The sequence below is a fragment of the Mytilus californianus genome, unplaced genomic scaffold, assembly GCF_021869535.1.
Source record: "Mytilus californianus isolate M0D057914Y unplaced genomic scaffold, xbMytCali1.0.p SCAF_11, whole genome shotgun sequence".
Classification (NCBI taxonomy): Eukaryota; Metazoa; Mollusca; class Bivalvia; order Mytilida; family Mytilidae; genus Mytilus; species Mytilus californianus.
In genome coordinates, this window is record NW_026262593.1 from 8,999,849 (window position 1) to 9,013,848 (window position 14,000).

At 30.6% G+C, this 14,000-nt stretch overlaps 1 protein-coding gene and 1 long non-coding RNA gene across 2 annotated transcripts; both read right to left on the reverse strand.

Annotated features, from left to right (window-relative positions):
- Window positions 1–2,494: 2,494 nt before the first annotated feature.
- On the reverse strand, window positions 2,495–7,489 carry LOC127719501 (uncharacterized). The gene is made up of 3 exons (XR_007990332.1): window positions 7,110–7,489; window positions 6,742–6,822; window positions 2,495–3,604 (listed from the first exon to the last, which is right to left on the reverse strand). It is a non-coding gene; the product is annotated as an uncharacterized LOC127719501 (long non-coding RNA).
- A 153-nt stretch (window positions 7,490–7,642) lies between these two features.
- Window positions 7,643–10,715, reverse strand: LOC127720953 (uncharacterized). The gene is made up of 5 exons (XM_052227681.1): window positions 10,670–10,715; window positions 10,401–10,469; window positions 9,172–9,282; window positions 8,542–8,603; window positions 7,643–7,874 (listed from the first exon to the last, which is right to left on the reverse strand). Exons 2-5 carry the CDS (start codon window positions 10,443–10,445, stop codon window positions 7,709–7,711), a joined length of 384 nt encoding a protein of 127 aa, XP_052083641.1. The 5' UTR covers window positions 10,446–10,469; window positions 10,670–10,715; the 3' UTR covers window positions 7,643–7,708.
- Between the last annotated feature and the right edge of the window lie 3,285 nt (window positions 10,716–14,000).

The window sequence follows — 14,000 nt, forward strand, 5'->3', positions numbered from 1 at the left end:
TGTATTTCTCTATATTCAATCAGAAAGAGACATGATTAAAGTGGAAATAAAGAAGAAATAACATACTCATTTTTCATGTTTACTGGAATACAGACATTAATTTAAAAACTATATATATACAATCATTTCATACAACAACTACACACTTGACAATTATTCACAACAACACATCAGGCATATATCTGCATAATGTACAAATTTTACATTATCTATTAATATATATTGTTCTACTGTACTTCCACTTGCCATCATGGGCAACATGATCAAACATAGAATCGATATAAACAATACAGCACAAAACGTTATCCCATACCAGGGGTGCTGTTAGTTGCTTACATGTATTTCTCTATATTCAATCAGAAAGAGACATGATTAAAGTGGAAATAAAGAAGAAATAACATACTCATTTTCCATGTTTACTGGAATACAGACAAATTAATTTAAAAACTACACAATCATTTCATACAACTACACACTTAACAATTATTCACAACTACAAAACAGGCATCTATCTGCATAATGTACAAATTTTACATTATCTATTAATATATATTGTTCTACTGTACTTCCACTTGCCATCATGGGCAACATGATCAAACATAGAATCAATATAAACAATACAGCACAAAACGTTATCCCGTACCAGGGGTGCTGTTAGTTGCTTACGTGTATTTCTCTATATTCAATCAGAAAGAGACACGATTAAAGTGGAAATAAAGAAGAAATAACATACTCATTTTTCATGTTCATATTAATTTAAAAACTATACAATCATTTCATACAGCAACTACACACTTAACAATTATTCACAACTACAAAACAGGCATCTATCTGCATAATGTACAAATTTTACATTATCTATTAATATATATTGTTCTAGCTACTGTACTTCCACTTGCCATCATGGGCAACATGATCAAACATAGAATCAATATAAACAATACAGCACAAAACGTTATCCCGTACTAGGGGTGCTGTTAGTTGCTTACGTGTATTTCTCTATATTCAATCAGAAAGAGACATGATTAAAGTGGAAATAAAGAAGAAATAACATACTCATTTTTCATGTTTACTGGAATACAGACATTAATTTAAAAACTATATATATACAATCATTTCATACAACAACTACACACTTGACAATTATTCACAACACATCAGGCATATATCTGCATAATGTACAAATTTTACATTATCTATTAATATATATTGTTCTACTGTACTTCCACTTGCCATCATGGGCAACATGATCAAACATAGAATCGATATAAACAATACAGCACAAAACGTTATCCCGTACCAGGGGTGCTGTTAGTTGCTTACATGTATTTCTCTATATTCAATCAGAAAGAGACATGATTAAAGTGGAAATAAAGAAGAAATAACATACTCATTTTCCATGTTTACTGGAATACAGACATTAATTTAAAAACTATATATATACAATCATTTCATACAACAACTACACACTTGACAATTCACAACAACACATCAGGCATATATCTGCATAATGTACAAATTTTACATTATCTATTAATATATATTGTTCTACTGTACTTCCACTTGCCATCATGGGCAACATGATCAAACATAGAATCAATATAAACAATACAGCACAAAACGTTATCCCGTACCAGGGGTGCTGTTAGTTGCTTACGTGTATTTCTCTATATTCAATCAGAAAGAGACATGATTAAAGTGGAAATAAAGAAGAAATAACATACTCATTTTTCATGTTCATATTAATTTAAAAACTATACAATCATTTCATACAGCAACTACACACTTAACAATTATTCACAACTACAAAACAGGCATCTATCTGCATAATGTACAAATTTTACATTATCTATTAATATATATTGTTCTACTGTACTTCCACTTGCCATCATGGGCAACATGATCAAACATAGAATCAATATAAACAATACAGCACAAAACGTTATCCCGTACCAGGGGTGCTGTTAGTTGCTTACGTGTATTTCTCTATATTCAATCAGAAAGAGACATGATTAAAGTGGAAATAAAGAAGAAATAACATACTCATTTTTCATGTTCATATTAATTTAAAAACTATACAATCATTTCATACAGCAACTACACACTTAACAATTATTCACAACTACAAAACAGGCATCTATCTGCATAATGTACAAATTTTACATTATCTATTAATATATATTGTTCTACTGTACTTCCACTTGCCATCATGGGCAACATGATCAAACATAGAATCAATATAAACAATACAGCACAAAACGTTATCCCGTACTAGGGGTGCTGTTAGTTGCTTACGTGTATTTCTCTATATTCAATCAGAAAGAGACATGATTAAAGTGGAAATAAAGAAGAAATAACATACTCATTTTTCATGTTTACTGGAATACAGACATTAATTTAAAAACTATATATATACAATCATTTCATACAACAACTACACACTTGACAATTATTCACAACAACACATCAGGCATATATCTGTATAATGTACAAATTTTACATTATCTATTAATATATATTGTTCTACTGTACTTCCACTTGCCATCATGGGCAACATGATCAAACATAGAATCAATATAAACAACACAGCACAAAACGTTATCCCGTACTAGGGGTGCTGTTAGTTGCTTACGTGTATTTCTCTATATTCAATCAGAAAGAGACATGATTAAAGTGGAAATAAAGAAGAAATAACATACTCATTTTCCATGTTTACTGGAATACAGACATTAATTTATAAGAACTATAGAATCATTTCATACAACAACTACACACTTGACAATTATTCACAACAACAAAACAGGCATATATCTGCATAATGTACAAGTTTTACATTATCTATTAATATATATTGTTCTACTGTACTTCCACTTGCCATCATGGGCAACATGATCAAACATAGAATCAATATAAACAATACAGCACAAAACGTTATCCCGTACCAGGGGTGCTGTTAGTTGCTTACGTGTATTTCTCTATATTCAATCAGAAAGAGACATGATTAAAGTGGAAATAAAGAAGAAATAACATACTCATTTTTCATGTTCATATTAATTTAAAAACTATACAATCATTTCATACAGCAACTACACACTTAACAATTATTCACAACTACAAAACAGGCATCTATCTGCATAATGTACAAGTTTTACATTATCTATTAATATATATTGTTCTACTGTACTTCCACTTGCCATCATGGGCAACATGATCAAACATAGAATCGATATATAAACAATACAGCACAAAACGTTATCCCGTACCAGGGGTGCTGTTAGTTGCTTACGTGTATTTCTATAATTTAATCAAAAAGAGACATGACTAAAGTGGAAATAAAGAAGAAAATACAAACTCAATTTCCATGTTCATATTAATTTAAAAACTATACAATCATTTCATACAACAACTACACACTTGACAATTATTCACAACTATACATATAATAAGAAATCAAACTTGTTCATTATGTTTTTTAACTGGATAAAGAAGTTTATCTGCCTCAGTAATGGTTATTCCTCTCAAATGTGATACAATTAAAATCTGGGCTTCTACAAAAACGACATCCATAAAGTAATTATATCCTTCATTTAAATTCTGTGACATTCTGTAAAAGATTAAACAAAAATAAACTTTAATATTACATGTAAAGTGTTTAATATTTTTCAATTTATTCTTTTTATAAAAAAAAGTTACTATTCTATAATCCTGATATTATATACAGCTGTTAGAGTTTATAGTCTCAATATTTCATCAAATTTCACTGTCTGCTTTGTCCAACAGGGTACATTGTTGACATGTTAATACTTATTTGAAGATTGAAGTAAAATATTGTGTTTTTTTTATTTAAATAAACATAGTACCAAGGGAAGTGTAAAGCAAAATTCTATCCAGATGAAATATCATCTGGAGGAAAAAATGTTACAGTAGTTGTTGTTATTTTTTTATCCGGAGGAAAATATTTCACTGTGATATATTATCTATTGCCGTGAAATTCTATCTGGGAAGTTAAAATATTGAATAGTTAATAAAAAATCTTAATCTTTGCAAATACTATGTACTAATAATAGTGTATTTGAATATAAGCTAAATTAGTAAATAAATAAAATGCTCTGCTGGGCGCAGCTTGATACGACCGCAGAGGTCGAACCCTGAACAGTTGGGGCAAGTATGGACACAACATTCAAGCTTGATACAGCTCTGAATTTGGATTGTGATTAAATATTTGACACAGCATAGGTTTCTGACACAGAATGAATGTGGTCTAAGAACTTAAATTTTTTTAATTTACCTATTATGGTCCAATATCCAAAATCTAAATACATGTTTAGATTCAGCATATCAAAGAATCAAAAGAATTCAATTTTTGATGAAATCAAACAAAGTTTAATTTTGGACCCTTTTGACCTCAATGTGGACCAATTTGATAGCGGGGCCCACAAATAAAAAATCTAAATACATGGTTAGATTCAGCATATCAAAGAACCCCATATATTCAATTTTTGTTGAAATCAAACAAAGTTTAATAATTATTTTGGACCGCAATTTGGACCAACTTGAAAACTGGGCCTGAAATCAAAAATCTAAAAACATGTTTAGATTCAGCATATCAAAGAACCCCATATATTCAATTTTTGTTAAAATCAAACTAAGTTTAATTTTGGACCCTTTGGACCTTAATGTAGACCAATTTGAAAACTGGACCCAAAATTAAAAATCTAAATACACGGTCAGATTTGGCATAACAAATAAATAAATGTGGTCAAAGATTTTACAAATCTAATGCGCCATACTGTGCAATTAAAGATTACTTCTTGAAATTTTTCAATATTTGATATTTGAAAAAAAAATAGTATTTGAAGAATAATTCTTTTTAATTTCTGAAATCTGAAATGAGAAAAAATTGACCCCCACACAATTTCTTTTTACCCCCCCCCCCCTTCCCTTTTTCCTCCAAAAAATTCTTTCCCTCAAAATATGGTCATAATCTCAATTCAAATTTCCAATGGAATTTGCAACCACAATTACCCATTTAAATTAACCATCAGTGCTTACTTAATCTATTTTATAATAGAATTTAAAATATGTTGTAAAATCTTTCATATGGATTTTTTTGTAAAAAACAAAAAACATTTGCAGATATTTTTACTGGTCTTCCTTTATAAATATGCATTTTTTTAAACATAATTTGAAAGCAGTGTAAGGGAAGTAATCAAAACGTTGTATGTGGATTACCTCCCTTACACTGTTTTAAATTGTCTGAATTGTTCATTAACCATTATTTTATACATAATTTAAAAGCAGTGTAAGGGAGGTAATTCAAATGATGTATTTGATTTATCTCCCTTAGACTGCTTTAAATAATGTTTTGTACTAAAGTATTTGTCCATATAAAAATGCTTGTTTTTTGCCCCTTTTTTTGGCCCCTAATTCCTAAAATTTTGAGGCAATTACCCCCAAAATCAATCCCAGCATTTCCTTTGTGATATGGAACCTTGTGGTACAATGTCAGAGAGATCCATACACTAACACACAAGTTATGTCTGGAAGTTACAAAAATGCTTATTTTTGGCCCCTAACTCCTTAACAGTTGGTACCATAACCCCCAAAATCAATCCCAACCTTCCTTTTGTGGTATTGAACCTTATGGTAAAATTTCATAGAGATCCATTCACTTAAACTAAAGTTAGAGTGTGAAAACCATTGTGTCTTCGGACGACGACGCCAACGTCATACCAATATACGATCGCAAAAATTTTTTTGCGGTCGTATAAAAACCAAATAAATGTATTATAATGGGAAATAATTTCACAGATTATAATTGAAAATAATATCCTGAAATATTAAAGTAAATATCATTCTTTTATAAGACAAATATCATGAAACATATAAAACAAAACCAGAAGTAATTTCAAAGATCTTAATTGTGAAATAATATCATGATTAATTTAATATATAAAATAAGGTAAGTGAAATACAGGTAAAAGTGAGTTGTTTTCATATCTCAGTACAAATAAAAAAGTAAGTAGAAATATAGTTGTTTTTAAATCATGTTTTAAGTCATCTTTTTATAAAAAATTAATATAAAAAATTAAGAATAAAGGAAAAATTCACTATGAAATAGATTCTGGTCTCTGGAATATAATATCTGTAAAATATAAATGGCTCATATATAATTACCTCCCTTTGATTGATAAATTATGCAAATATGTTCTACCTTGGTGAAACATTTATAATTATGGTCAGGTATATATTGATTGCGAGTACCTTACAAAGTAGACAGTGGTACTGTATTTCACAAGGTTCTGTGAAATATGGAACGGAAAATATATACTGGTAAATACTATCCCATAAGACAGATAGAATTTCACTCCTCTGGATAAAATCTACCTGTGAAATACCATGTCTGGAAAAAAATTTCTGAGACAAATTATCCCCAGGATAAAATATCACAGAGGAAGAAATAAACCGTTACAGAAGCACCTTCATACTTGGGGTAACCACCCATAGAGTGCCACCCATGTTTTCTGTGTATTTTTTTTTATGGAAGAGCATTTAGTTTGTTCTGTCAGTTTAAAAAAATCATTTTATTTAATAGGTATGCATATATAATAAATAATTTTCAATGAACGCTTGCTAAGTTAACTATTTAGGATAAAAACAAGCACTGACGAGTCATTAATTAACAAACTGCTAATCTGGTGTCCTAAATGTTATTATGGAAGACAAGTATAAATTACATACAAACTTTCTATTCTTTCCAACAGTTTGCCATTTTCTACATCTTTTACAGTCAGGAAATATCCATGTCCACAACCCACTCTCCTGAAATAGTAATGATATATGGTCTGAACACAGAATCAATGTATTTATACTGATTTATTTCTTGTATGAACAGATATTTCTCTTATCACACTGTGAATTTGATTGGCTTATTCAGCATCATGAGACAATATTACAACATTTCCATTGGCTATTTGTTAGGTCATTGACAACTTTCAAAGGTTAAGACAATGTACATTTCGTCCATGAATTAATAAACAATAACCAGTTATATTTATAGCATTATGCTTTCAATTTCAGTGCCTAATAATAATTTAAAATGTACTTACAGTTTGAATTTCTGCTTCCATGTTCCAAATGCAGAGAGAACAAGTGCATTAAGTTCTTTCCATCCCTGTAAATTTTGAATACAATAAATATATTTTCAACTTTCAAATTAGTCTACTCATTGCAATTATTCAGAGTATACGTTACAAGACTGCATGTACATGTAGATTCATAATAACAATAAATTTATTTTACATGCTTGTATTGACAGAAGCAAACTTTGGGCAATGGTGGATTTTGTCATTTTTTAAAATGTAATTCAATATGTGGTAAATCAGTGTCCACTGTTATTGTTGAGAATTCTAGTTGCACTTTAAATAAGGTTGTAGATCAAAACTACTTTAATGAAATGTATAAAGTATTGATTTGCAAACAATTCCATTGTCACATCACTAAACTTTTTTATTTTTAAAGCATACTGTAAATTCAGAAATTATTGCGTGCAATTATTATTGCAATGTTTTTCATTTTAGAGACTAAAATACAATTTTAATTTTTGCGATATTGAGAAAAATCCTGTTTAATTCATAAAAAAAAAAAAAAAATCAGTTTAAATTATTGCGTTTATAACCCTGTCGCATTTTTGGCAATAATAAAAACATCACAATAATTTCTGAATTAACAGCATAATGATTTTGATAGTTACAATATTGCCGAAGAAGTTTTGTCGCTCACAATGGCCTGCTATGCTTTTTCTCATTTCCATCTGCAAATTCAAAGCGATTTCTTTTACCCATCTGATGTGACGCCAGTGAGGGCTGTAATAACTGAAATAATACAACTTTCTTATGATTCTTTTATATTGAAACTATGAAGATAAATATAATATTGTGTTGGTGATATTATTCATAACAAAATATAAAACGCTTTGAAAAACATGTTTCTTTTAGCTTAAACACAAGACAATTGTAGGCAAAATGCAATTAATAATAAATATAATGCCTCATTAAAAGGCTGTCAGAAAGGCAAATTGGATTCAAATCTAAATAAAGAATATCTCAACCAAATATTGTCTAATTTTGACAACAATGAACATCTGGATAATAAATACATTTGCTAATGATAACTTTCATCTTCAATAATGATATGACCTATTAGCAATGATTAGTTTCAGTTCCGAGAAGAGACCAAATGATGGTATAAAGCAACTCTCAGTTATGTTATGAATTACATAACAGGTGCAGATAGACAACAATTGTGTCAAAGACCTTTAGTCCAGTCTTTCTGTTTAGTATAATATGTGTTAAATATTTCAGTAAGTGATTATAATTAAGACAGAGTATAGTAAGCTATAAAAAGCCCAGCACCCCTCCCACCGACATGACAACACCAACAGCCTGATCTATGTACAAAACAATAAACTAAAAATACAAATAAGAGAGACATTAACCAATGACAACCCCTGCTTCCACAGTTCCTAAATTTAAAGTTTACCTTGTACATCCATCTGAGATTTCCAATACAGTCTTCAGTTTTTCTTTCACATGATCTTCAAACTGTAAAACAAAACCCGTGAAATATTTCACACTTATTAATCCTTTTCAACTTTACAAATGCTTAGAATTATTGATAAATTTCAGTACAACATCCACCATTTTATATTCAATATTAAACATTACCAAATCTGTTTAAATACATTCCTGATACTAAGTTTTTTGTGTGTGTTCTTTTTCTATAAATTATTCACAAATTTACATGTCTTTTAACTGTATGTGATTTTGAAAAAGATGACGAATAGCTGATTAGCATCAATCAAGATAAGAGCAAGTGAATTTGATGTGAACATGGACATTAACCAGTCTTTGCTCCTACATTTAAATATTGCATGCTAAACCATTAGATACAAATTTAGAGTATATGGATGTTCAGGTCTGAAATTTAATTCAATGAGGTGGTAAAGATTTTTTAAAACATTTCATTGCAATTTGATTAGGATTTAGGAGAACAGGACACAAATGTGTTCAGCAGTATGCAGATATAAAGAAACACATGTCATGCCATGATGTGCAGGTAAAATTAAACAATATTTGTCGAATTGGTTTATATCCTTGAAAACATATTTACCAATGATGCTAAATTTCTGCCATTGACTGATGCAGTGCCTTTTTGAATGGTCATTGGCATGTCATCCAAAAATCCACACATACCACTTGTTATTCGTTGAGTGATTTCGGTCTGTAAGTATTAACGTTGAATAAATAATAGAACAGAGTTCCACTATCCCCAACATTGCATGCTTGTATTTAAAATATCCAAGTGCAATATCTTAAAAATAAGTATTTTTTTTGTTGTCCTTTAAAACTTTTACCAATATCTTAGAGAAATGAAGACTTTAGAGCAAAAACAATGTAATTTTCCAATACAGTCAATATTTCTAAATGGAATAAAAATATTTGATATACACTGATTTTTGGAATTGTTCAGATTGATTGATTGATGGTTGCTTAATGTTCAGTGGCAAATATTTCATGCATATTCAGGACAAGTACAAATTAACAATACATACAATAGGTAGGTTCTGTAATAGGGGCGTCTGGGATTAAGATCGGAGAAATTTAGACTGCCACGGGAAATGAGGGTATATTGGATAGGGACAGAAATTTAGCCTTGCAACAGGTCACCTACAGACCCCTCAAAGAGTTGTTGCAAGGGTTCTTAACGTGCAAAGAGCGTGGCACTCTCTTTACATGAGGCATCAGATTTAACATGCCCATTCTGACCGGACGTGGCTGCAAATTTGTACATCCCGCACAGCCAAACGGACGCCCCACTTTAGCAAGGGTTTTACTGCCAGTCTGAGGAAGACCAATGGTGACCATACTTCTATATTCCCCAGTCACCCTTGGGGGTGCAATTGTTCAGAGACATTGGTTCAACTTAGTTATAAATTTGATAAAATCTGGCAAACATGGTACACATGAAAGTGCTTACAATGCTATTTTCCATATTAATAATTTTTAAATGTACAAATCTTCATAGAATCAGGACAATGTTGTATTAACTCTGCACTACAGTTTACTCTTTCAAACAATACCACAAGTCACGAAACTCTAACCTTCAAAAGTCTTTTGTGTTTTTTTTTTCAATTTTGGTTTTATATTGTTTAATTCATTTTTTAGAGCAAAATTTGATTGACTGTTGGCTGCTTAACATCCAGCGGCAAACATTTCATACATTTTTCCATGTTGTAGTTTTTTGCTCTTTTGTCTGGTTGTTGTTTCTCTTTGACACATTCCCAGTTCCATTCTCTATTCCACATGCAAGTGCTAAATCTGATAAAAAAGTTGACTTACTTTTGCAGATACTGCATCATACAACCAATTAGAGCTTAATGACATCTTTTCTGTACTTACAACACCAACCTGTAAATTTAAGAAAGTACAGTTTAACAATTATTTATAAACATCGCTTTAGAGATTTTTTAGTATGTAATATTAGCTAGCTAGCATTACTGTAGAAAGATTAATATTGAGAAATATTATACTTTAATTGCTGCAAACAGGCAATGAATAATAACCAATAATTTGTCCTTTAAAAATTATAAAAACTTAAATAAATTTACCCTTTTTGTAATCCTCGGTTTTCTGAGCTTTGGAATCTTTGCCTTCTGAACCTAGGTAGTAATAATATATAATGTATAGCCCATAATGATTTTCATACTACATAAGATAATTCTAATAATTATGTATGTTTGTTCCAGTAAATGTTATCTTTATCTTTAAAGCAAACCATTAACATCTGTGAAACTGCATAAAATGGTTTGATTTTTTTATCATATCTTTTTTCAGATGTAGATATAGAAACACATAAAATATCTCACTAAGTAAATTAGATATTAGATAATCTGTGTATTCTTGTTTTGAAGTAATGTATTTATGTTTAGAATTTTCTGTTCAAGAGTAATTCTGTCATTTGAATATCATATAATTACCAATGGCTCTACACCATTATTGACTGTTGTTTTGCTACACCAACTTTGGTTGTCTGATGAAACTTCATCAACTTCATAAACAGTAGAAATATCAGAAGACTCTCCACAAGCTTGCTCATGATCATTGCTCTCTTCAATATCTAGGCAAAGTAAATCAACAAAAACATACAAGTATTAAAAAGATACAAAATTTAAAATCAGATTGCATATCTGCAACAAAAAGGAAAGGCATTTAGAAAGTTTGTATAAGAATTTTGTTTAAGGCCAAATTATTTAGTTAAATCAAAACCCAATCTTATTATGAGTACAAAACCTGCTTTAATCAATCAAATAATTGAATATTGAATATATTAATAAATAATAACTAGATATCATTGAGATGGGAGCCATCTCTGTGGGCCCCGCTGTTAATAATGTGTGGTAAAAAATTTGTATCTTTATCATTGGACATGGGATTGTCAACTAAAACCAAAGTTTTTGACCTTGACCTTTGACCTAGGAAGTTGTACATACATTATGACACACCCTCTGGTGTTGGTTAATATACATGTCAATTATAAACTTTGAAATCATAACGGTTCTCTAGATATAGAGCGGACACAATTTGTTACGGACGGACGGACGGACAGACTGATCACTATAGGACGTCCGCCATTCGGCGGGGCCCTAATAAAAAGTATGAATATTTCTTTGTATTGACAGTAATGTATCCATAGTACACGGATGCCCCACTCGCACTACCATTTTCTATGTTCAGTGCACCTTGAAATTGGGGTCAACACTTTAATTTAGCATCAAAATAAGAAAGATCATATTATAGAAAACATGTGTACTAAGTTTCAAGTTGATTGGACTTCAACTTTCTCACAAACAACCATGACCGAAAACTTTAACCTGTAGCAGGACAGACAGATGGACGGACAGATAGATGAACGGATACAGACCTTAAAATTTATAATGCCTCTAGGTGATGCATAAAAATATAAAAGAACAGAAGAACAACAGATGTGCTCAAACTCTTTGAATTATCATGTAAAGCATTCCTCAATTGTTTCACTTTTATATTTTTACATTTATTTTAAGAAACACTTGGTAGTAACTGCTTCTCAGGAAATATCAAAATAAAGGGTTTGCAACAGTTAAAGCTTACCACTGTTTTCCACCAGAAACTGCCCAATTACATGGCGCAATGCCCTTATTCCTCTGATGGATGAATCAAACTTGAAGTTCTCATCATCATCAAGTATCAATTCTGCAAACTTAAAAAAAAGAATTAAAATATCTTATTCCAATCTAAATATATATTCTATCATTTATACAATTATGCAATTATGCCAATTAATGATGTTTGTTCTTCCTAAATCTATTATCATGTATTCTCTTATGGTTGTGGCCTGAGTTATCTATTTCTGGTATGAACAGATATTTCTCGTATCACACTGCATGGAGTGCGATACAAACAAGAGGCTCTCAAGAGCCTGAATCGCTCACCTGTATTTCAGAGGAGAAGATTTTTAAATGTTAGCAAACTTGATGAACAAATTGTTTATAATTGTCTTTAAAGGGTCAATTGACAATTTTGGTCAGATTAACTTTTTTGTAGATCTTACTTTGCTGAACATTATTGCTGCTTACAGTTTATATATATCTATGATAATATTCAAAATAATAACAAAAAACTGCAAAATTTTGTTAAAACTACCAATTCGGTGGCAGCAACCCAACAATGAGTTGTTCGATTCGTCTGAAAATTTAAGGGCCGATAGATCTTGACCAATTAAACAATTTTACCCCTGTCATATTTGCTCTAAAAGATTTAGTTTTTGAGATATATGCCAAAAACTGCATTTGACCCCCTATGTTCTATTTTTAGCCATGGTGGCCATATTTGTCGATAAATCAAAACTTCAGATACAATTTATAAACTAGATACCCTAAGGAACATTTAGTTAAAGTTTGAAGGTATTTCGCCCAGTAGTTTCAGAGGAGAAGATTTTTGAAATAGTTTACGATGACAGACGACGACTACTGACGACAACGACAGACGACGGATGCCAAGTGATGGCATAAGCTCACAAAGTGATAACGATAATCTGTGTCATTTTGATTGCTTATCCAGCATCACAGGACGATATTACTGCATTTTAAATTCGTGAGTTCATTGATGATATTCAAAGAATAAGACCATGTACATTTCTCCGATAGCAACGGGCATCTTTGATGTTTCAAATATATACAAAACAAAGTAAATAATTTAAAGAGGCTGGAAAAATATGCCTGGAAGTCATAGTATACATATGAAATTTTGTGGTGCTATTAATTCTTAATACCCAAGAGTATGAGAAATTTTACCTTTAGTGTAAAAACTCCACAAGAATTTGAATCCATCTGTTTCCGGTGTGCCTTGGTCCCAATTGACCAGCCTTCAGAAGGAATTTGGCCAATTCCTCTGTTGCTTCTTTCTGCCAGAAATAATCTAAAACATAGTGAAATACATAAAATATATAACTAGTACAATCATAACTACAAAGGAGTAGGTCCGGTAAGGGCAGATTTTGGCCTCAAAATTCAGGTTCATCTGATGAAAGATTTTGGACACTTTTTAAACACTTAAGTGTCTACTTCAGTTGATTCAATTAGTTAATGTGAAAGATTTGAACTGATTTAGTCATTAAAGATGCTCAAATTCAAGCTTAAATATGAAAAATCTATCAAATATGTCATAATATGTCACTTTTCAGATGGTTTTTGTCAAAAATGAAAGTGGCCACATCAGTGTTCATTCTCAACGGTTTATCATCAAATACAACTTACATTTTAAAAATATTAAGAATGAACACAAATGTGGACACTTCCATTTCAGACGGAAACCGTCTAAAAATTAACCAAAATGCTAAAATTTAGAAGATTTCAGTAATTTAGAATGACTTAATGATGCTAGTACCCGATACATGTGCATTGT